Source organism: Setaria italica, chromosome II (genome assembly GCF_000263155.2).
Source record: "Setaria italica strain Yugu1 chromosome II, Setaria_italica_v2.0, whole genome shotgun sequence".
In the NCBI taxonomy this organism is placed as follows: domain Eukaryota; kingdom Viridiplantae; phylum Streptophyta; class Magnoliopsida; order Poales; family Poaceae; genus Setaria; species Setaria italica.
The window spans coordinates 25,754,635-25,779,880 of NC_028451.1; the positions used below are offsets into that span (position 1 = coordinate 25,754,635).

The following is a 25,246-nucleotide window of genomic DNA, read 5'->3' on the forward strand; positions in this document are numbered from 1 at the left end:
TTTATTCTCCATTTAACTCTCTATCTAAGTTAGTAAAAAGATTCCTCTCCACGTTGAGTTTCTCATTCCAATAGACTATCAATTTTTTACTCTTCAAACCCTAACAGCTAGTTTCCTTTCTAAAAATATACACTCTCCATACACTCCAACAGCCTCTCCATTTCGCACTACAACAGCATCTTTATTTTGCACTCTCCATTCTAGCAACTACTGCACGTGGACCCCACACTTTGGCAAGGCAAACTGACTTGCTAAAGGCTTGCCAAGATTGGCAAGTGTGAGGGGCAAGTCGGATGGGATGAAAACTTAGATAAAAGCTCTGTTGGACCACGATTTTCTTACTAGCTAAATTTTAGCTTGGCAAGTCGGATAGCAACTTTTTTGGGTTGCTCTAAAGTTGGTGTGCCAATCGACGCCAACGCAAAACAACGCGAGCGCAGGGCGAGAATGCAGGTGAGGCAAATGCGGAAGTAGTTCCTCTGTAGTAGCAGCAAATGCGGAAGTAGTTCCTCTGTAGTACTGCTATTGCAGTTGGATTATTAACATGTGAGACCAGGTCCACACGTCAGTCACTCAAGAGCAGCTCCAGAGACTCATCCGAAAATGCTCGCCCAAGATTTGGCAGACGCCCCGACCTGTTCGCTTCACCTTATTCAGCCGGCTTATCAGCCACCAAACAATATTTTCCTCTCACAACAGATCAGCCATTTCAGCTTTTCCGCCAGCTTATAAGCTGAAGCGAACAGGCCCACGTCCCTACGAGCAATCGTGACAGGAGCTGTATGGCTACACGGAAACCGAAAATCATGATTCAACCATATTTAAATATTTAAATGCTAATATCTTTTAAATGGTTTATCTAATTGAAAATCCAATTACATATTTATAATTATTGCAATTACATCTATCAAATGAGATATTGCTTGGCTATATTTCGATAAAAAAAATAACAATGACATGTAGACCCATGCATCATACTCATTGTTTTGGCATGGCTACAATCCAAACATTGTCGTGCCGATATTTTGGTGTTGCCCGCACTTTGATCATGACCAACATTTGGTAGGGCTAGCTGCGGCTAAAACCAAACAAGCCCTTAACTCTGTTGGACCACGATTTTCTTACTAACTTGCTAATTTTAGCTTGGCAAGTCGGATAGCAAATCTCTTGGATTTGCTCTAAAGTTGGTGTGGCAATCGGCACCAACGCAAAACAACACGAGCGCAGGGTGAGGATGTAGGCGAGGCAAATGCGGAAGTGGTTCCTCTGTAGTACTGCTATTGCAGTTGGGTTATGGACCTGTGGGATCGGATCCACACGTAAGTGACTCAGCAGCTCCGGAGACTCATCCAAAAATGCTCGCCCAAGATTTGGCGGACGTCCACGTCCCTGCGGGCAATTGTAGCAGGACCTGTATGGCTACACGGAAACCGAAAATCACAATTCAACCATATTTAAATGCTAATATCTTTTTAAATGGTTTATCTAATTGAAAATCCAATTACATATTTATAATTATTGCAATTAAATCTACTAAATGAGATGTCACTTGGCTATATTTTGATAAAAAAAATAACAATGACATGTAGACCTCATGCGTCATACTCATTGTTTTGGTAAGTTTTGGCATGACTACAATCTAAATATTGTTGCACCGATATTTTTGTGTTGCCCGCACTTTGATCACGACTAACATTTAGTAGAGCTAGCTAGTGCTAAAACCAAACGAGCCCTTAATCAGTTTCGGAGCCTTGGCCAACAGTCCTTTAAACCACACCAGCTGGACCAACCAATGTTTGGTGCAAACACGGAGAATTATGATTAAGCTTGTACAGTATTATTATTCACGATCTAAAGTCCCGGCTCCAACAGTTTCGATATAAAGCCATATGTAACGTCTTGGCCTCGCTGAATGGCCAAATTTTTTGTTTGTGGGTTGCTTGCAAGACTACATAACCAATATTCAAGGGAGATATTGAATTACTTCTAGCGTGGAGGGAGGAACAAACAATTTATGATGCTTAACAAAGTCGACAAGTTAGAAATAAATGCTGTCCTGTCCTGCCATCAAAACTCTAGCTACCACTCAATCAATTGATTTCGAGTTAAGAAAAAAAAATCAATCCCTTTTGTCTGAACAAAATCCCTTTCGGTAAATTATGTAAACTACAGTACCAACATAGTACACCCAGGTAAAACTAGGTGCAGAATCGATCAACAGTCTTGCCTCTAGATGAAATTGAAAAGAAACGTCAACCTACAAGTAAAAACGGCTTTGTTCCGTTTTCAGGAGAAGTACCAGCTCCCAGGCATCTCCAGAGGTTATCCCGTCAAACGTGGCCGTTCTTCAGAATTGAGAAGATAAGCCCTGCATGACCCGGAGCAGACGTGTACACCCACCACAGCCCCGATCCAGAGGAGGAGGGGGTAGGAGGCAGGAGACAACAGACGAGGGATCCGACGTGTCCGAGAACTGGTGGCTCAGCACCGATCGCGGATCCAAACCCACCTCCGCCGCAGGATCCAGGCTGACCGCACCCCACCGCCGTCCGTCCCCACAGCGCGCACAAGCAAAGCTGACTCACCCCTTGTGCTTCGCACAGCAGCAGCTCCGGTCGGGGAGGGCCCACGCGTGCACACGCGGCGGCGTAACCGCCAGGCAGCGCCAGTGCGCAGCTCGGCCCCACCCGTCAGCCTAACCGCCGCGGTGCCCTCGGGCCTGCTGCTGACTCACCGAGTCGCTCGCCCCGAGACGCCATCTCTGCCGCCGCGTCCGAACCCAGCGCACCCGCCTCCGTTCATACCCAGCCAGCCACGCGTGGGCCCATACCTTGCGCGTCCCCACATGTCATCGGTGCTCTACGTGTGGTCATCTATACTTATCTACCCGCCCACGCTTTCACCGTGGGAGACGGAAACCAACGATGCTGCCGTCCACACGTCGCCTGAACGGAGCCGTTCCGTTTCGTTCCGTCCAACCGCGGCTGCTGCCTGCTGCTCCGCGACTTTTCCCCTCTCTGTTCCCCACGCGGCCACGCCTCGACCCACTGACATCTTGGCCCCACCGCGGGCATAACGGCCATTTCAAAACTCCCAGCCTGCCTCGTGTGTGTGTGTGTGGCTTTAAAGCGACACGGTCGCCTCCGCTAGCTTTCTTCCCCATTTCGTCGCATCGGCATCCTCTTGCTTCACACGCGCACCGCGATTTTTTTAATTTGGGGGTTGGTCTCTCTATCTGGTCGGCGGCGGCGGCGGAGGGCGTAGCGAGGATGGAGACGGCGGCGGCGGCGATGCTGGAGGCCGGGGTGGGGCGGTTCTCGCGGGCGCCGGCGCTGGCCGCGGCGCTGCTGGCCGAGATGTGGGCGCCGCTGGCCGTGGCGCTGGCGGCGCTAGCCACGCTGCCCAGCCTGCTGCGGCGGCTGCAGGTCATCGTGCTGCGCCTCCGCTCCCGGGGGAAGGAGGTCATCCAGTCGCACATCGGGACCTACTACTCCTCCGGCGACGAGGATGATGAGGATGAGGACGGCGACGAGCATGACGAAGAGGAGAGCTCCGACGAGGCGGACACGAGCTCCTCCGGCGAGGAGGAGGATCTGAAGCGGATCGGGTTCTACGACGGCGCGGCGGACGGCGGCTTCCCCTGGGGCGGCGCCGTCGTCCGGACCTGGCAGGGCCTGCCGCGCGCCCTCTCCGGCTGCTCCATCTCCACCTCCCTCGGCGGCGGTGGCGCGAGGTTCGCCGCCATCAACGGGGCGCTTCCGGCGGTGAGGCTGTGGGCCGCCAGCACGGCCAGCTGCGAGCAGTGGTGGGCCGGCGCCGATGAAGGCGGCTGCGCCGGCGGCGCGGCCGCGGAGGCGCTGCCCTCGCCCCCGGCGCCGGCGGACCAGGTGGTCGTCGGGTGGCGGCGCGACGACGCCGCGTCCCGGCGCCGGCGGCGTGCCCCGCTGCCCCGCCGCGTCCACGCCAACTGAAACAGGACGGGACGGGGTCACGGGGAGGGACCGGTGGGTGCGAGAGGCCGATGTGAATATGCCGCAGGGCGACCAGCTGGAGATGCCGATTCCCCCGTTGGGGCCCACCTGCCAGTGGGAGGGGCTAATGAATAAGGAGGGGTGATTAGTATTGTGGGGGAGTGGTTAGGCGCCGCGCCGGATTGGTTGGTGAGATTATTATTTCAAAAACAAATTGCTTATTGATTAGGGAAGGAACCAGAGGAAAAAGGAAAAAAGCATTGGGGGCAGGTGCGAGGTGCACTGCGTGTTGTTGCTGTACACTTGTACTGCGCCTAGCTTGCTGGAATTAGAAATGCATGCTGCAGCTGCTCATTTTCTCTTGGAGATGACGGTAAAATCTTGCGCGCGTGTAATCTGTGCCGCCATTCTTTGATTCATGCGGCGATGTGATGAATAAGGAAAAGAAAATAGTACCGGTGCGGTGCTCCAGTCCCCTTGTTTCTCGATGTGCCTGGATGTGCAGTGTTGGGAGACAGATGTTTAAACTTTAGCTCTTTGTCACATTAGATGTTCGGACGTTAATTAAGAGTTAATTACAAACTAATAGCAGAACCTCTAAGCTAAATTGAAACATGATCTAATTACAAAACTAATAGCAGAACCTCTAGGTTAAATCGCGAGACGAATCTATTAAGTCTAATTAATCAATCATTGTCAAATCATGAACAAATTAGATTTAACAGATTCGTCTCGCAATTTAGCCTAGGTTGTGCAATTAGTTTTGTAACTAGTCTATGTTTAATATTCTAATTAGGGTGTTTGGATACCCCATACTAAAATTTAACACCTGTCACATCGGATGTTTAGATGTTAATTAGAAGTATTAAACATAGACTAATTATAAAACTAATTGTACAAATGGAGTCTAATTCACGAGACGAATCTATTAAAATGTGGTGCTACAGTAACCATTTGCTAATGAGGGATTAATTAGGTTTAATAGATTCATCTCGCGAATTAGCACAAGGGTTCTGCAATTAGTTTTATAATTAGCTCATATTTAATCATCTTAATTAATATCAGAACCTACTATCTGACAGTGCTATCCGCTGAACGAGCTCCTGTTGTCCGTGAAACGTCTTGGCATGGCGGGTGGGTTCTCCCCTCAGCTGAGGGCCTGCCCGTCACTGTCAGTGACAGGTACCAAAAGAAGGGCGCGTACAAATTACGAAAGGGCTATCGACACATCAAAACTTGCTGATTGACAGTCAGCTACATAAAGGCTACTACTAATCTCTCGGATGGCGATCTCTACTTTCAAGTGCACACGTAAAATTGAATGCCGTCTTTTTTAGATGGATTTTCGCGCGGCGTGTGCAGCACATGTCGACAACCGACGACGGGTAACGGCGACATGTCGCGTCGCAAATGAAGCGCGCCTTCTTCGCGCGACGGGATTCCGCGGAGGCTTGCTGAGACATCATCGTCATCCATGGTACTAGTAATACGATCGTTGTGATTGCAGCTTCCGAGCATAAGCGTACGCTCGCGTTCCCTCTTCTCGTCGGCAAACAGCAACAGGATCACGTCTGAAAATTGTAGCGCTCGGAGAAATCTCAAAAGAACAATGAAGAACCTACTACCTCGGCAGGGTGCAAATGGCATAGTAGCCTTTCCTGATAGAAAAAGTAGAATGAGGCCGGCTGTCACGGTCTCATCGTCAACTTCGCGCTAGCTCTCACCCGCAACTTCGCGGACGGAGATGCAGCATTAGCGTCGTCATCAAGAAGACGATGCATGCACATGCACCGGACGGACAGTTCGAGCTCTGCTGGGGTGCACATCACGTCCTGCAAACGGACGGACCCAGCTAGCGTCACAGCTGACGCCGTCACGCGAGGCGGCGCCCGCCGCCCCTCCCATCCGGCCGGCGACTCCGAGGCTCCCAGCACCGCCCCTTCCTCTCCCCTCAGATGAGATCCCGTCCCAGGAAGGAGAGGCCCCACGTCCCCCGAGGGGTGGATCTCGGGCTCCATGGCGCGGTGGCAGCAGAGGCAAGCCCCATCCCCATGGATAAAAAAGTTGAGATGCAGCAGGACGCAACGTTTTACGGACACACGCGCGCGGTGGATAAGGTTTGGGATCTGCCAACTGCATGCAGATCCAAATCCAACAGCATTACAGCACTGCTCTGCTGGTAGTACGTTGCTTTCGGGGAAAAGTACCGACATGCTAGTTTTATTTCGATTATAATTACAAGGCCGGCATGCTTAATTTAAGTTCCCAAGCTTAGCAGCTAGCAACCGCTTTCGGTTGGGGCAGTTTTTCTTTTTCAACAGGCCATTCCGACAGACGCGGTTGGGTTTGCCAAAGCCTCTGACTGGTACGTGGGTCCGACCTCAGCATTTCCAGCGACAGGCAGCAGCGGTTGTGCGCCGTCTTTTATATTGCAAAGGGGAAACAAAAAAAATAAAACGCGTATACAATCGCTTGACAGCTCCGAATCTAAAATGCTGAGGTCGGAGTTGCATGATGATTTTATCTCAACATCAAGTGCGCACGCAATCGCCGTTTTGCACATTTCGTGGTTACAGTCGCCGCGCGCATGTATTGCTGACTAATGACGGCGACCAAGCAACAAGGAACCTCTTCTTTGCCGCAACGCCGCCAAATTCGCTTTCTTTTCTTCTTCTTCTTCTTCTTCTTTCTTTTCTTTGAAATGAATGCAAAGTTCGCTTTCGTACCATCGAATTCCAGACACTGGGTTTCATTTCACATAATCTCGCGTTTGAACCGTGCAAGGTCCAGTGGTATGTAACACCACAAAATCTATTTAATTCTCTTTTACTGTATTTCAACAGAAAAAGTGTTCAATTTTATCTAATTATTTGATTCTTTTTTATTGAAAGGAACAAGAAACTGCAAAAGTGGCATTCGATGACGGTGCATCCGTACAAAATGTTTCCCCAAGTGCTTCTGGTCCAAGGAAGGAATGCCTGAATCATACATGGCCAAAAGTTCCTTCTCTCAACTTCTGATGGTAATATTTCAAAGTGACGATCAATATAGTCATATGCACAAAGAGTTCAATTACTTTTCTTTTATTTTGCAGGGAGTCAGCACAGATGATTTTAATGCTGAATTCTAACAATGGAGCTTGTGCTTGAGTGAAGCTTTTGGTTCTGTGTTTCAAATGTTTAGTTCAGTATGTCATATGCACTTGAGCATTTGAGCTCTGCAACATTTTGAGTTTCAGTATGACAGAACAATACAACATTTTGAGCTATGCAAATTTCTGTTCATTCCGTCTGGTCGCTGTTGGATCGATTCTGAACAGCGTAGATGAGTCGACTGCCGAGTACAGTCACTGGGGGTGACTGCAGACGATCTGAATCCATCACCACGGACAGACGGAAGATGCTTAAATTAAATGGACAGCAATTGACGATAGGATCAATATGGTGTACGCCAATTGTGCAACACCAAAATCAATATTGTTTTCTGCGAATCCTGTTGTCACTTGAAATAATCCATCACTTGCAAACACCGACGACTCTTATGATGAAAAAATAGAATGAATCGCAAATCATATTCATATACGTATAGGAAGAGTTGGTAGACTTGGGCTGTGTCTCTCCAAAAAGAAAAGAAAAGAAGTGGAACTATAGAAGTGCCAGCCAAACTGTGATCAAAGTCCATAATCGCAGTTGGCCAAATGGTCATAAACTCCTTTTTTATATATATATGTTCACCAGCATCTCCACCTGTGGTGATTGGCCTCTTGCTAATTCATCTTCATCAACAGAATGTCTATCTGGTTCAACATTGACTTCTTTGTCAAATTCATCTGCAATCAGCCTCAATGCTGTGCAGTCCTTCAGTGATTTGTACCACAACAATGGCTTTACTGATGATTGATGAAGTTAGAAACTTTGATCCATACCATGTTAATGGGAAGGAAGCCCGGAGAGACATTGTTCAATATCTTTAATAGCCTTTGCCTATTAAGATTTTGTATCGGTTGTACTGCTCTTCCTCTTAATGAAATACTTCCTCTGTTCCATATAAGTTATTCCAACTTTCTTGGAGAGTCAAAGCATCTTAAATTTAACCAAATTTATACAATAAAATGCTAACATTCATGATACCAAATAAGTATCATTAGTTTTTTCATTAAATGTACTTTCATAGTATAGCTATTTGGTGCCATAAACCTTTGTGATCCTCTGTATAATTTTGATCAAATATAAAATGGTTTGACTCTCCAAGAAAATTAAAATGATTTATAATTTGAAATGGAGGAAGTATGTGCTAAGGCGCGTTCGCGAAAAATGCTACTGCAGAGCCATGCAAAGGGCATCGCTAAGGAATCTGCTTGTTGACTGGATCAGCTGTCATCTGGGCCTATAAAATCTTATTTTGGAAGCTTACACTAGAATTTTTTTTATTTTGCATCTCATTTGTTTGGAACAGCTATTATCTCGCATTAAATTTTTGTTCCTATTGCAACGCTCAGGCATTACCTATAAGGAAAAAAAAACACAGATGTGTACAATCACTATACGGCCCTTAAAATTGAAATGGTTTTGGCCCTATCGATTTATTGTTAGCGCCGGCCGGTTTCAATGACACTGCTTCACCCGCGAGGCATATTTCCGAGTTGAGGAACATCTGTTTGTGTGTGTTCCGCTTTACATTTAGGCTGAGGATGCATTAGGGCCACTTGGCAGATCCGAGCCTATTTGTTCCAAGAATGCGTCTAGCTCCAAAAGAAAGCAACAAAAGTGCGTCCAGCCCCAAAAGCAGAGAGATTCAGTTTTCTATAGACCAGAACAGTGGATGTAGTGCAACGAAATCGCATCGTGGGGCCTACTCTGTGTCAGCAACTGGTTGCCTAGCGCATCACCCGCACAATAATCTCGACGGCAACATCTCCACGGATGGAAGATGCCAATAATAGTGAACTACTTTTTTCCCTTGCGAATCCATGCTATCACTTGAAAACACTTGCAAACGACTCTTCTGATGGGGAAAAAAAAATTGAATCACAATATGATGAGGTGGTAGACTTGAGCTCCTCTCTGTCTATCTTTAAAGAAAAGATAAACAAAAAATAAGAAGAAGTGGGATTATACAAGAGTCCGATTCATCAGAGTCAGTAATCATTCTTTCTATTGGCCAAATAGTCACAAGTTTTTTTTCCCCTATATGTCCACTTGTAAAGAAAGGAACGAAACAAGGTAAGAGAAAATTTGCCAGCACCGACTATTTCTGACAATGGCATCCCAAGAGGGTGTTTGGATGCGAGGTACTAAATTTTAGGAGGGGTCACATTGAATGTTCGGACGTTAATTAGGAGGACTAAATATGAGCTAATTATAAAACTAACTGCAGAATCCCTATACTAATTTGCGAGATGAATCTATTAAGCCTAATTAATCTATCATTAGCAAATAGTTACTGTAGTACCACATTGTCAAATTATGGACTAATTAGGCTTAATAGATTCGTCTCGCGAATTAGACTCCATCTATGTAATTAGTTTTATAATTAGACTATATTTAATACTCATAATTAGTATCAAACATCTGATGTGATAGGTACTAAACTTTACGAGCCTGTATCCAAACGGGCGGAAACCCCGCAACTTTGCCTCCCAGCGATGATGCTGACCTTTATGCAGGATCAACCGAAACTGGCGGTGTATGATTTGCAGCAGCAAATCGTTGAGGCAAACATTGCAGAGCTTCAGACATCGGAATATCGGATCTGGTTGCTTAGTCTTTTCGAGGAATGCCGAGACGATTGAAGCGCCAACAGAACAGAGAGTACCCACGGGCCAAAACAGTTCTATCTTGAACGAACGGGGCTGATGTCTGGGCCAGTGCAGAGTTTGGGCTTCAGAGACAGTGCCAGACAGGGACCAACTGCTGTACACCGTAGGGGGGAGGGTGATCTCAAGCATGTAATGCCTTTGACGATGGAATGCCCATCGTCTAGCTAGCCATGAAGGTCCAACTCTCATTTGCCAAAGAATCTGCCTACGCAACCCTTTCATATGCCAAAAACTTATCTCTAAATTGCCAACCTAGCTGCTTTTTTTTTTGGCGAGGAGCTGCTTGTTTGTTAAACTTTGCCAACAAAATCAACTACAATTATAAGAGGGAGAGGTCTTGATGAACTAATAATTTGTATCGCCACCAAACCAAACTGTGGTTACGTACCAAAATTTGATTCCTGCCCCTCCAAGTGCTGCACATCATATCCTTCAAAACAGGAATAGCAGCGTCACACTTGTTGATCGTAACAACTTCAGTGGACAACCACGAAACCTAGTTGTTATTTTCTTGCTTTGGAAACTTCGAGATGCAGAACACGGTACATGCTGCTACACAAGTACGCATACACGTATAGCAACAAAATCAGGACCCAAGTGGGGCCATGCATGCCCCCCTCACGCTCGACGTGCACCACATATACTTGCTATGTTAAGTTGATTATTAGGAGGTCTAAATATTTTGACACCTTTTGTATTACTACGATGAGTATTCATCCTTAACGTCAGTACCGGATGGTTTTTCATCAGTACCCTAACGTGCGAAATTAGTACTGGATAGAAATTTTCGGTCCTTGGAGACCTTTTAGTACCCGCCAATAACACCAACCGGTACTAAATGTCACCATTTTTTTCAACTGTTCGTTTGCGGGGACCTCCCGTCTGTTCGTCAATTTTTTTCTTTATTTTTTGGGCGCAAAGCCGTTTAGTACCGTCGGTAACAGTGACTGGTACTGAATGGTGCATTTAGTATCGGATATTTTGACCGGTACTAAATGCCGGTTAGACGCTCGGTACTAACAGGGGTTACTGACCGGTACTTAACCGGTACTAAAGGTCGATTCTTCAGTAGTATATGATTTCTAGCTCCGTTCTGGAATATAATAAAACGAACGTCGTGACGTTGATGTGGGTATGGAATATTGGACAACAACGGGACAAAGACCCGACTCAGAAACACTTTAACGTCTGTTGTAGAGATCCATGTATAACGCGGATAGTTGTATGGTTGTTGCGTATAGCTAATAACAACATGTAAGACTGATGTGTATATGCATGTACACTCCTGGTGATGAATGGACGATGGATAACATTGAGTAGATAGAGTTTATTAGGGTGTGATGTTTATTAGGTTTTGTTGTAAAATCTTGACCAAACATTTGTTTAACTACGTTTATATTCCTTCGCAGAAAAGGGGTTAGTAGCACGTGTTTAGATCTCCAGGTACAAGTGTCAGTTGTGATGGTTTATTTAGGTGGACATGTTCAGCAAACATGAAAGTAGCCATGATCGTGGTGTTCTACGGTGCGTAGACACTTGCGAACGTCCTCATGTATCTTATGCTAATACTCCTTCGATACTGTCCAGACACTGATACACATTCGATACTTGTCGGACAAGTATCGGATATTTCAATAATTTTATTAAATAAATAAAATAATTCTGATAACTTGTCGATTCTTTCCTAATACCTAGAAATCCTAACATCTCATTCTACCTATAAATACATCATTGTTCACAGTACTAATAAGGAATAATAATAGAGAACATAATGAATTATTATATAAGATAATAAGCAATCCGTTACTCCAGCGACCTTTTAGGTGATGCTTACGAATTATGCATGTATTTTTATTATATATATATATATATATATATATATATATATATATATATATATTCGTGTATCCCTGTATCGGTGTTTTTGGAATAATAGTGTATTGGAGTACCTGTGCAACGTAGGTTGTGTTCGTTTGTGTCTGGAAATAGTAGTGCAACACCATGCCGTTTGATCGACGCACGCGCTTGCAAACACAGGTTCTTGTGGTAAGAAAACAATATTTGAATCGCGCAAATCCGTTTCATATGTAATTTAATACGGTGAGACAGACCTGTATCTCTCTACTCCTCTCTGTTCCTCTCCGTTTGTCCGGAACATATGCATGCCTCCCCCCCCCCCCCAAACACACACACACACACCAAATGACCTCGAAATGTCTGGTAGTCCTTGCAACTCATCCTATCATCGTATCGCTTTCTGACGCGGAACGCATTCTCTTCTCCCTCTCCTTGCATTGTGGGGGCATCCGCAAACGGACATGCGACAGTCGCGATCGCACGTCCACGTCCTCCTGCGAACGAACGGACATGGCAGCGTCACGTCTGGTCTGAACAAAATCCGGTGAACGGCTCAGAGCATATTGCCGAGGCTAACCGCTTGTTGCCGAATGCAAATTTCTGTTCAAAGTGAACCAATGGTAACTCCGTAAACCAAAAAAGAAGATAAAATAAAAAATTGACGATCCAAAATGGTGGGCAAGACTCGAAGAGGCGATGCTACCTCCCCTCTGCCTCTCGATTCTTCGAACTCACCTTATCATCTCTCTTATTTCTCGTCACCACTCACCTGCCTTCTTTCCCCCCTCCCCCTCTCCCCTCAGGATGGTCACTCGCTCACTCCTCCATCGGAAGCTTCACTATCACCCCTCTCACTCACGGCACTGCTGGAGCTGCCGCCCCACTAGGCCACTACATACTGCGGCTGTAGTTCATCACCTCCATCACTAGCCGCGGCAGCGCTACATTCACCGGATATTCTAAGCAAACGTTTTTACTCCAAAGAAAGTTAGAGTACGGCCATAGAGAGACGACTAAAAGTCGAATACATCATGATCAAAGGAAAGAATAATCAAGAAATAGCATGTCGAGGTCACGAGGTCAAGGTCAATGTCAGGCTGGTCACAACTCAACTCATGCATGAATGAACAATCTAAAGGGTCACATCAACGGATTCTTCATGCTTCCCCTGTTTTTTTCTATAAAAAAGATGAATTATGAGCTTGCTTGGTTTGCTACCAATTTTTGCCCAGCCAAAGTCACGGCATGCCAAAATCAGGGCTTGCCAAAATCAAGGATGCCAAAGTTAGGACACAAAATTTAGGTATTCAATTGGTTTAGTGTCAAAATATGGCAACCGAAACTTTTTTTCATATGATGAGCTTTAAGAAGTTTTTAGAAATCTGCCATGATTTTGGCTATAAACATTGGCATGCCAATTTTTCTAGTAGTGAAGCAGTCGATAGCCAAATCTTTTAGGCATGCTATGATTTTGGCTGGGCAAAAAAAAATTATATTCCTCTTTCGAAATCCACGGCAATCTCATCTCCCTCCTTAACTTCTGCCAGTAAAACAATGCTGACGGAGGATAATTACACTGCGATTGTGTATACTTAGCTCGATCTGGCCTTCATTTACTCGTGCCGGTTGTCCGTTTCTTATAGCCTTTAGCCTTTACGCATTTGAAAACCGTTGTCGATTAATCGTGAATTTAGAAGTACTTTAGGAAATGAGAAAGAGAGCCATGAACACGTACAATGGCAAAACTCTGGACTGAATTCTTTTTTTCCCCTCAAGTTGTGATGCAGTTTTACAATAACACCATCCTACCACTAGCACTCTCAAAACATAGAGATGATTTCCGGAGGCACTCCTTTTGGGAGAATATCTACTGCTTGCGTGCCATCAAGTTCCAAACAAAGCGTTGGCACCGGAGACTAATTCTTTTTCCAAAAGAAAAACAAAGCCTTTGCAAGTTCGGAAAAGAGAAGATCCTAGCGCACCAAGCTTAACACTTTATCATCGAACCTGACTGTCAGAGTCCATTTCCAATCATCGTATATGGCATTTCTGATGCGGAATGCACTTTCCTTTGTGAGCCATCTACTCGTGCAAACTTTTATGTCATTGCGATTGCAGCGGCAAAGTGTCAGCGTCATGTTCAGAAGACGATCGGGCACCGCACAGTTTTGTTTTGGTATCGTTTCCTTTCCTTTGTTTCCAAGCGTGCAATGCACATATTCTGCATCGGGCACGCTGGTGTCACGTCTCATGTGAAAACGGTTTCAGCAAACAGCTTCCGATTGGCCGGATAATCACATCCTGAAGAAATACTCTACCACCAAGAGAAAAACTATTCAAAGAACATAAGCTGATGCATTATTTTGTATGCCGAGAAAATGTTATATGATCCTGTCCGGCACAAGCAATGCAGAATGAGCTGCATCAGCATAAGTTCTCTGAATTTTATCATTGAAATGCCAAAAAAATTCGCACTTCGCATACCAAAAACTGTCATGTTCCCTGATTGCCTCTCTACGCAAGCAATCGAATTGCAGGCCGGACTGAATTGCATCAGCAAATCTTTCAGATTGCAAGACAAACTATTCAGAGACTGCAGGTACACGCTGGATGGGTTGGTGAGATGATTTTTTTTTTAAACAAATGCTTATTGATTGTGGCAAGAAAGGCAGCTGTAGCTGCTCATCTTCTCCGTGTGACTAGTTGAATGCCCGAATGTCGCTGTTTTTTTAGGAAGCCAGAAGCTAGTAGTAGCACTTCTCTCAGCGTCCTAGAGCGGGATATCAGATATGCATTGTTACATTTGGCGCCAACATAGCCTCATTAAATTTTGGTATCTGAATGGTAATCAATTAGATGCAAAATAATAATATATAACATTATTAATGCTCATTCAAAACCCAAAACAATTCTTTTATTTATCTTTCTCATTACTGGAACCATTACAACTACGTAGCATTTCCCGTGTTGTGACTTGACATTATATTCCAAATAGTATTTTGCAATGGTAGAATCAAAGGAGTACCAGGAACCGAAAGAAGTATTCCAACCAGAGACAATATAAGAGGTACCAGTCCAGTGTGTAACCAATTACCACCAGATGCAGCTTAATCTTCCTGTCATCGCAGGTTATTATAGGTGCTATCAAATTTCAAACCTGGTATAAACTCCACTTAAAGAATTCAATAGAATGAGGCAAGTCCAATTCATAAAGCTGATTGTTCATTGCAATCTTTCACCATGTCTCATCAGAACTTTGCATCCTTCCAAGCTCGTAGCAACCTGGTGGCATGAACAGCCGATTGAGCATGTAAAATATTTGGTGAGACAAACATAGTATGACCATGACAAAAAACTTTTCTTTTGAGAAAAGATACACAAAGGTCTCCTCTATATTGACATTGGCACCCTACAATTTGCTTTCTCAGGTGATAGTCAAAGTATGCTATGTATGCTTGACTGATTGAACTATACAGCCTTTTCAGCTAATTTTCTCATGCAGTGATTCTTCTTTCCGATCCTATTCTCATGATGCTTTTTTCTACTGCTATTCACATGATGTTACGGAGCTCTTCGGACTGTCTCTCTCCACCATTCTCAACATGACTCCATCACCACTTCCGGTTAGCCATAAACATAAAATTGCACTTATGGAACATGATATGCAACCGAAAACTCAAACCTCTTCCTCAAACACTCATTACATCAAAAGCTACAAAGTCACATCTCAACTTCTGGTCTCTCAGACTATGAAAAATAATGTTCAACAGAAAAATTACAAGCACATAATTACGGAAAGTCAAATAAATCAAACTACAAACATTTCCAACAAGAGAAACATTATAACGTAATTTGTAGAAATAAAAAAATATACAAATTAGTTAGACAATTCTTCATGCCATGGAAGCCAACTGGTACAACTTCGTAACTGGTTGAGAAAACAATTACATTTAAAATGCTTCGACGCATCTCAATCTCTGCAGCAACGTTTGTTTAGTGGCCATCTGGCTAGGCTGTCTTTTGACATTTTAGCTGGAGAATAAAAATATAGGTGGCCATGATGCTTTTTTCCTGGTTTGCATGATACTTCCTTAAATCAAGTCATCATCCCTTGCCAAAATTCCATGTCTATTATCTCTTTGCTCTTATCAAAAGGTTTGAATAAATGCCTCTTGGATGGCAAAAATTTTTGCAAACACATCTCGCATTCCTGGTCTATCTTTTGGTGATTCCATGGAACACATAAGGCCAATTTCAACCAATGGTATGATATAGTTTTGCAAGTGTAGATTACAAAGAACTTCATCTTCCTTGTTTTGCATTTGGGGGTCTAAAATCTCATTGATTTTATCAGGGAATGCTAGGTCCACATACTTATGAAGGCTAAGATTGTTACCAAATAGTTTGTCAGTCGGTCGCTTTGCCGTGAGCATTTCTAGTAGCAGCACCCCAAAACCATAAACATCACCACCGGTTGAGATTTTGCATCCCATTGCATACTCTGTGAAATAGATGCAATGCACATAAATTGAGAAACTAATAAGAAAATAAGAGATAAACTTATAGTCCTTCAAATGGAGGAGTCGTGCAAATTACCAGGTGCAATATATCCGATGGTTCCTGAGGCTCCAACCAAGCCTTCTGGACTGCTGTTAAGACTTGAAGAGAGAAACTTCGCTGACCCAAAGTCACCAATGCGTGAGGTCATGTCATAGTCCAAAAGAACATTGCTAGGCTTTAAATCACAGTGAATCAATGGAGGTACCAATTGGTTGTGCAGATAATCAAGAGCAGAAGCCACATCTGCCAGAATACTAATCCTTTGACCTAAACTTAACACCCTCCTTGGGCTACCTTGGTGTTGCCTTGAGTGTATCCACATGTCTAGGCTACCATTTGCCATGAACTCATATACTAGAGCTTTGAATTCATTGTTCTCAAAATCTACTGTCGAGCACAAGGTGATTGCTTGAATGAGATTGCGATGGCGGGTATGCTTTAACACTTCACACTCAGTGAAGAAGCTATGGAGCGAACCTTGCTCATCAAGATGAAATACCTTGATGGCAACAAGGTCTGTATCAAACTCAAACCGACCAATGTAGACTGATGCTGTATGACTTGAGCTGATCTTGTTGACTAGAGAGAACCAATTGGTGGCTTTAAGAATGTCTCCATATGACACCTTCTTCATTGTCTCTCTATAGCTTTCAGATGGTTGGGTTGTTTTTCCCTTCATAACAGTGGCAATAACACATAAAAATGACAATAAAGCGATAATAACTGGTGGAGCTATTATCAGCAGGAGGCGTGCATTGATTTTCCTTTTTGATGCTGAAGTGGTGGGACAGATCGGCAATGAAAATATGGGAATTCGTTGACATAGTGCCATGTTACCTTCTAGCATGACTGCATTTGAACTATTTGCGAAGATTCCACCGGTTGGAATTGGTCCTTCCAGTTTGTTGTATGATAGATTAAGATGATGTATGGTCCTGAAGTCCTCGAAGAATTCTGGAATTTGACCAGATAAGTTGTTTTCAGAGAGATCCATTTGTTGTATGGCCTTCAGTGCACTGAGAGACTGAGGAATAATCCCACTAAGCATATTTCCTTCCATCTGAAGGGATGACAAGACAACACACAGGCCAAGTTCAGGTGGTATTTCACCATATAACTTGTTGCTGGAAACATTCAATAGGCCAAGATTGATCAGTTTTCCAATTTCTGGTGGTATCATTCCTGTAAGGTTGTTGTTTGACAAGTCCAACCCCAAAGAAAGCGAAGAAATGTTGAGGATTTCACTTGGTATGGATCCATCAAGGTTATTGACTGATAGATTTAACATAGTCAACCTTTGGTACTGTCCTAGACTTGCTGGGATGTTTCCAGACAATAAGTTATCATCCAGGGAAAGCTGGTTCAATTGAGAGAGATTACCGAGTGTGGATGGGATTTCCCCTGTAAACCTGTTCCTAGACAATGCCAGGATAATCAAGTTTCTTAAATTCCCAATAGTTGAGGGAATGGTTCCGTTCAGGGAATTCCCATCCAGTGCTAACATTAACAATTGACTGCAATTTGTTAGGGAGGTTAGAAAAGCCCAGTCTTCACCTTGTAGCATGTTACTTCCTAGAATCAGTCGGCTCAAGTTGCTCAAGGATCCTAGAGATGGAATCGGGCCACTCAGTAAATTACTTGAGAGACCAATTACTTGGAGCATCGACATGTTGGTCAGTGAAGCTGGAATCATTCCACTGAATTTGTTGCCACTCAAGATCAAATATACAAGGTTTGGGAGTGAGTGGCCTGTGTTAAAAAGTATCTGTCCATCAAGCACATTATTGCTTAAGATAAGGTATCTGAGTGATGAGACATTGTATATAGTGGCTGGGACATTCCCCGATAATTGATTGTAACCTAGATCTAGAATGCTTAAGTTCAGGATATGACCCAAGGCTTCTGGAATCGACCCTTTCAAGTTGTTCTGTGCTAGTCGGATGTAATTTAAGGATGAAACGTTTCCTAAAGATGCTGGTATACTTCCAGAAAGAAAGTTTGCAGAAAGGTCAAGTAATTGCAGAGATGTCGTTTTTTGGAAATATGGAATTGCCCCAGATAAGTTGTTCGCTGCAAGATCAACATATCTAAGAGAAGCAGATGTACCCAGTGACAGAGGGATGATACCTGCAAGTCTGTTTCCAGCAAGAATCAGAGTTTTGAGCCTCGGAATCGCGCCTATCTCCTCAGGTATGCTTCCAGAAAGATCATTGTACGAAAGGTCCACCCTCACCAGAGATGTAAGGGTCACCATGCAACTGGATAGTTGTCCTTTGAGCTGCACAGACCTTAGTTCTAGGGACACCACACGGATCGGGAGGGTCGTGCTGCAGTTGACCCCTCTCCAGCTGCAAAAGTTGAGCGAGTCATTGCGCCATGACCGGAGGACACCGGCAGGGTCGGCGGAGATGCCGGACTTGAAGCAGAGGAGGGCTTGTCGGTCAGCCTCGGAGTCGGAGCTATTGCTGGTCTGTGCTGATGAGAAGGTAGCGTTGTTGGAGGACAGAAACATGATGATGCCATACAGTAAAAAGAGCACATGCCGGGGAGACGGAGATTTGGATTCAGAATCCATGTGTCTCAGTGTCTGTTCTACTCGTTTGCTTTTGGCTGTATGATTTTTGTCAGTGTGTTTTTGGGGCATACTCCATTTGTTTGAGAAGCAGAGGAGGAGAAGCTTCAACAGTTTACTTGACTTCGAGTGTCCCTTTCAGTGATCCAGTCAATGCCGGGCGTCCACGACGGATCAATAATAGGAAGGGGGTGGAAAGAAAGGGTTAGTGGAGTGCCAAGTGCTGTGTTTTTGGCTGCTAACACTCTCCATTCAAAGAGTGGATCATTTGTGGACATGGGTTGATAAAACTATCACAAGGATGAAGGATCTTATGTGCCTAATCCAAACATCTTCAAACTATAAGTAGACCATTTTAAACTAGGATATAAGTATATCGTAGTAGGGGCGGATCTAGGAGGAAAATTTAGTAGGGGCCTGACTGCTAGACCATCATCGCATACCTTGTTTTGCTTGCTGCTGCCAAGTGCCAATTTTCTGATGTTGCCGGTTGCCGGCTGCAGCGCGGGCCCTGGCCCTCGCCGCCCAACCGCCGGACGCCCTCGGCCGGCGGCCCTCAGCGCTCCACCATCGCTCTACTTACTAGTCGCAACAGCGCTCGATGGATGCGTGGGGAATTGGTAGTTTTGGGCTTGCGGCTGTGGGCTAACTAAGTCTTAAAGCCCAATAAGCGCAGAAAGTAATTTCCGCATCTCCTCGAGAGCACGCTTTAATTCACTCTACATTATACATTTACTGGATGCCCAGACGTTGCTACGGTGAAATACTAAATATATTCTTAAAACTTCTAAAAAATTTTGTTAGTAATACCACTACATTTTTTATTGCATTTAATGGATCTCTATATGTTTGCAAAGAAAACAACTAAATTTTGATTACGAACATATTTTTTCTAAACTATTGTATACCTAATAATAAAAGGAACGTGGCTCTATTTGTTGGAACATACGGTAGAGGCAACGTGTTAACATAATTTAAAAAATGCATATAAATGCAATAAAAATCAATCGTGTTTCTCGAGGACCTAAATGCAAAACCGGTCTTATCTTCTTCAATCTCAGGATTGAAGGGACCCTAGCGCCGGCTAGGCTTGGCGCGGCGGTGGCGGCCAGGCGCACGACCAGGGCGTGGGGCAGCGGTGGCCTGGGAGGCGGGGAGCATGGGAGCGTGAGGCGTTGTGCGGCGGCGGCATAGGTGAGCATGTGGCAGGAGGTGGCGGCGCGCAGCGTGGCGGTGGAACGAGCGGCTATTTTTCCCCTTTAACCCCCTCCTTTCCCTCCTTTTTCCACCCAAGCCCCCCTATCTTTAGTATTTTGACTGTGGGTTGATTCCATGAAAGTATAGAGATATTTTTTTGCAAAATTACCACGATGGACAAAATAGTCTGGCAGAAGCATTACTCGCTTTAATATTAGACTAGCAGAAATGCCCATGCGTTGCTATGGTTCCTTACTTGCTCTTACGTTATTATTTGCTTATTTCTAATATGTTAGCTTCGCTTCATAATATATTGATGCGTTGCCTCGCCGTCACCTAAGCGCCGCACATGTTGCCGTCCTCGCCGTCAAGAACTTATATAGGAGTACCTTGTCCAAACTGAATTGCTTTGATTCATTTTAAATAGAAACGCTGTATATTTAGCTCCAGTAGCCGCCTGCAGCATGGAATGAAAAATAACTCATGAGCCCAAATAATATGCTGAAACAAGCTTTTCAATTTCGCAAGAAACTGTACCATACTTTCTCTTTATATTTAGGGATAATTCAATAAGACAGAATGTTATTTGACCAAGATCATTATTCTCACTGAACTTTCTTAAGAGATAACAAAGCACTGGAAACATAGATCATCAGCTCAGTGAGATGATGGATTTGTTGAACTGCTATGCATACCGTACTGGTCCTTCCATGCAAAGAAACTCTATCTCGATGACAAAGCTCCTTGTAAGCTCACACAAAACCGTGTTTCAGCTGCTTGTTAGTTAGAAAAGTTTCTGAATATGTGCAAAATATTTGTTAGTTAGAAACTGTTTCAAGAAAATTTTGTTCGATAGAGATAAGTGACAGTTGGTGCCATCATTCCGTAACTTCCACATGCTTCGTGCACAATCTGATCAGTATGAAGAAATAAACAGAAACTATTGGTAGAAAGTACGTCCGTAATTTTGTAGTTGCTCCAGGTTTGGAGTTATTGCTACAGATAAATAATATGATCATGCCACAAACAACCAAGGTGAAAGAAGAAATATGACAAGCTTATACCAAACCAAACTTGGAAGCAGGGATCCAAAATCTATGAAATTTGATGTGTATGAGCATAATTTACATGCCCCAAACAACTGTAGGCATCCCTGGAAGGTGGAATCACCTGCACCAAGTGGTGTTCAGGAATTTGTTCACTTCCTTCGACGCTTACAGTAGCAGCGCGTTGGTGCTGCTGCATCAAGCATGGCAAAGAGAGTTCAGAGTTGCTATTGCCAACAATTGTGCCAATTATCTGCTCCCATGTAATCAAAATAGAGAAAGGTGTGTCAGATATAAAAAATAAGAAAATACTAAATTCCAATGGGTAATTTTCATCTGGCATATGCAGTGCTATCAGAAAAAAAAAAATCAGGAATATAGCTGATTTAAATGGCAAAACCATGAATTGGATCATCCAAATCATGGAATGACCTGATGAAATAACAAATCAATGCTACGATTAATCCATTCCATGAACCAATAAGTATTCCTAAATGACAACCGTGCAGATTATAGAGGCATAATAGCAAACATTAACCACGCACCACATGCGGGTGATTCCGTGAACAATTCAATCTGTACATTAACAGCTAGTTTCATGCAAGAGGGGGAGGGGGCATCGGAGTACCTCGGACGACACGGAGCAGGCTGGCGTTGGACAAGCGAGGCAACTGAGGAGGAGGTTGAGTGAGCGGAGCCTCTTGTGTGCCCTGCTTGTCAGCATGAGGAGGGCCTTGCCCGTGATCCGGTGGGTGGTGGCTGAGCGGTGGCTCCACGGGGAGGCGCTGCTACGGCGGTTCCCCCGTCGCGGAGGATGCGGCACACGCGCGCGCAGCCGCATGTAGCCCGGCGCTAGGAGCAGATGGGAAGCGGAGGTGCGCTGGCAGCGGGCAGATGGGGAGGAGAGATGGATGAAGAGAATGGGGGACATCCAGATGCAAATCCTCCGCTCCATCACCAGCTTCCCCATCTCCTCCTTCTTCCCTGCGGTCATCAAGAAGCTCTTCCGTAGACGGTGGGAGTCGTCCGCCAAGCGTCCGGCCGACCTCGTCGCCGAGCAGCGCGGGGCAGCGGCGGGGCGCCCAATCCCCTCTGTCGCCTCTGTTTTGAAGAAAGAAGAAGCGTTTTCCCCTTTAACCCCCTCCCTTCTCTCCTTTTTCCACCCGAGGCCCCCTCTCTTTAGAATATGGACGCATTTGGACTGCGGGTTGATTACTAAAAAGTTGAGGGGGTTTTTTACAAAATAATCACGACGGACGAAAAAAATTGGCAGATGCGTTGCTTGCTTTAATAATAGGTATAGATATAGATAAAGATAAAGGTATATCTCACTCTTCGGAGTCTAGTGAGGGAAAAAAATAGCTAACAAATGGAGGCGGGAAATTCTTAGTTCATAGCATTCTAGCTTAAGATCCACACGCTTGCATCATGAGCCTGATTTCAATCAATTATTTGAAATTATTACGATTGTGTGCATGGAGCGAGGAAAATAAATAATTCCTAGCCATGATGTTTTGATGGAAACCCGGGATGCCGACATGTGTTTCTCCGAAATTGATCAGAGCCTGATTTTGGATGTGAATCTATTCCCACGAATCCCACCTCTATGCATAAGTAACCTAAATGGTAAGGCAAACATTTTTTTTAGATCAACCTACTATATCCGCATGGTAGACATGTACAACCAAAGGTTACAAAAAGTTCTTACTTAGACTCTAGTCCTCAACAACGAGGAGCTCAAAACACGAGAAAGAAAACTCTAAGATAAAGAAAATAATTAGAAGATTAAGATTCATTCTTCTTCTTCATCCATGCTTCGTCCTTGCGTTGTCTTCGTGCTTATCATGCCATCACATATTTCGTCTGCTTAGAAGGACTTGGAATATTTGTCTTTTATCGCTCGTACAACAGACTCCGTCTTTAAGTAACGAAGGTCAGGTCAAAGGACTTCCAAGACGACGCTTCCAAGAAGGACACGACGTCGAGTTGACGTCGCCGCTTAGTAGATCATTAATATTGCAGAGAGCGTCACAGCAAACACCTCAACCGAGAAAAATGATGCCCAATGGACACCGTAGGTACTAACACCGATACTAATTGGGGAAAGTTTTCGCTCGTAACTCCCCACGTCATCACCCAACAAGAAATTTGCGGGATGTTCTTGTGGTCAAACCTTCCGAACCATCCCGCGTAGTGGAGCTGACACCACCAGTCACCAGAAGGCACGGAAGACGCAAAGGCTGCCGTGCGCCGATCGCGGACGCCGGTCACTGCCGAGTAGGGGCTGCTCTGGGCCGCCGCCGCCACAGCCAGTAGGTCGAGGACGCTGGCCACATGAGTATGGCGCAGCAAGACTCCTCCTCCTCCACCGAGCAGGGCCAACGCCCAGCCGCCGCCGCTGCCACCGTCAACGCCAGCGCCGTCCACGCCAGGCCCGGCCCGGTGCGCTGCCGCGTCGGGGCCGCTTGCCGGCCGCGCCGAGTAGCGGCCGCCTAGAGCCGCCGTCACCACAGCCAGCAGGCCCCGGGCCGCCAGCCGCCACCGAGCAGGGGCCACCCCGGGCCGCCGCCTCCATAGCCAGCAGATTCCGGTGCCTTGGTCAGCAACCGCGCCGATGAAGGCATGACCGTGCCCGGGCAGACCCGGGCCACCGCCACCAGGATCTGCACCGCCACCGACGGAACCGGCAGCCACCGACGTTGGGGAAAAGAGGACTCCGAGCAACTGGGGGAGAGGGAAAGGGAGAAAGGAGATGGGGGAGGGGAAGGGGCTGTGGAAGGGGGCCGCCGCCACCGCCGCGGCGGGCGGCGGCGACGGCCGGCTGGGTCGCTGGTTTGGGGGCCGAGGGGCGGCGGGATGCGTCGCCCCCGAGCCGTCGTCTCTTGGAGACGACGCGAGGGCCGGCGGAAAAAAAAGAATCCCCCGGCAAGGCAAACTATGCAGCACACTAGAACTACAACCTGCCAAAAAGAGAGAAAATTTCCAAAACACGAAACGGGAGCGAATGGAAGACCTGGTCAAGTCTAGTGCATCAGTACAGAGAACACACACACACACATGGAATTAGATGTCAGGGTCAAACCGGTCACAGCTGAAGCATGAGCAACCTGCAAAGTCCCTGCAACAGGTTCATTTCATCCTGCAGGCAATCTCACGATGTCATCTGACCCCCCTTCCTAACCTCCACCAACAAACAATGGTGACCAAAATTAAAGCACCAGATTCCCTCCTAAACAACCTTCAAAACCACTACTTAAACCCCCCCGCCATTGAAATGCCGCTAAAAGCATAATCTCCCTGCTGGCCTCGAAAAGCAAAAAAACACCGAGAAGCCATCACAATATTCTCCTGGACCTCCGAAGAAAAAACTACCGCGATGGACATCAAGAAGAGATCCTCATCGCCATTGCTTTCCCTGCTTCTGCTTCTCATCATTGCCGCGGACAGCGCCGCGGCGCAGGTGTTCTGCCGGTCGCAGTTCAACCTGGCCAACGAGGCCTGCAGCCTGCGCAACTTCGGCGGGCCCAACCCGGCGCGGCCGCTGGAGCTCCACAGCAACAGCTCCTCGGCGGCGTCCTACGAGCTGCAGGCGGAGCACCACGACCACCACGAGCACCACCACGAGCACGAGCACGAGCACGAGCGGGAGCACACCGCCCACAGCCGGCGGCACGGCCTCGGGCACGGTGGCCGCGACCCCTACGACACCGCCTGCTGCCGCCGCCTCATGGGCATCGACAACGCCTGCATCTGCCAGGCCATGTCCTTCCTCCCGGTGTTCATGAGCAAGGTCAAGCACGCCATCAAGCTCAGCCCCGTCCCCGGCTGCGACGTCTCCTTCGAGTGCGGCGCCATCTGATCAACTCACGGCGGCCGGCCATGGTGGCGGTCACTTTTGATACAAAATAAACTGTTTCTTGGATATAGTGACAACTGTGCTTCATCTGCATTTTGAATTAGAGTGTGTGGTAGCTTTAGAGATATATGTAGTTCGTTCGCTATATATACTGCATTGGGAAAAATCATGCATAATATTCTCTCGAAGTAATGTTCTTGGATATAGTGACAACTGTGCTTCAGATAGCTTGCAGCGCATGGTGTTGCAGAGATGCACAAACTCTTCGTCTTGTCACAACTTCAACTTGTAATGGCAATTTACAAACCTTTTTTTAATCCAAATTCAGCAGCTCTCAGATCAAAAGACTGAAGCCAAAGACAACATGTG

The 25,246-nt window shown here is 45.7% G+C and overlaps 3 protein-coding genes across 4 annotated transcripts; 1 reads left to right on the forward strand and 2 right to left on the reverse strand.

The window, feature by feature from the left end:
* Nucleotides 1-14,551: 14,551 nt before the first annotated feature.
* On the reverse strand, nucleotides 14,552-18,826 carry LOC101771575 (probable LRR receptor-like serine/threonine-protein kinase At3g47570). 2 transcript variants are annotated; one of them, XM_022824034.1, is made up of 3 exons: nucleotides 16,243-18,826; nucleotides 16,043-16,147; nucleotides 14,552-14,928 (listed from the first exon to the last, which is right to left on the reverse strand). In XM_022824034.1, exons 1-3 carry the CDS (start codon nucleotides 18,779-18,781, stop codon nucleotides 14,882-14,884), a joined length of 2,691 nt encoding a protein of 896 aa, XP_022679769.1. In that variant the 5' UTR covers nucleotides 18,782-18,826; the 3' UTR covers nucleotides 14,552-14,881. The 2 variants fall into 2 exon arrangements, with proteins under 2 accessions (XP_022679769.1, XP_004959355.3); XM_004959298.4 differs by lacking the exon at nucleotides 14,552-14,928 and having other exon boundaries at nucleotides 15,310-16,147.
* Nucleotides 18,827-20,235: 1,409 nt separating this feature from the next.
* Nucleotides 20,236-22,105, reverse strand: LOC101768853. The gene is made up of 3 exons (XM_004956482.3): nucleotides 21,650-22,105; nucleotides 21,146-21,274; nucleotides 20,236-20,432 (listed from the first exon to the last, which is right to left on the reverse strand). The coding sequence occupies exons 1-3, from the start codon at nucleotides 22,013-22,015 to the stop codon at nucleotides 20,343-20,345; spliced, it is 585 nt and encodes a 194-aa protein (XP_004956539.2). The 5' UTR covers nucleotides 22,016-22,105; the 3' UTR covers nucleotides 20,236-20,342.
* Nucleotides 22,106-22,635: 530 nt separating this feature from the next.
* LOC101769270 lies at nucleotides 22,636-25,183 on the forward strand. Its single transcript, XM_022823812.1, has one exon. It carries the CDS (start codon nucleotides 24,398-24,400, stop codon nucleotides 24,878-24,880), a length of 483 nt encoding a protein of 160 aa, XP_022679547.1. The 5' UTR covers nucleotides 22,636-24,397; the 3' UTR covers nucleotides 24,881-25,183.
* Nucleotides 25,184-25,246: the final 63 nt, after the last annotated feature.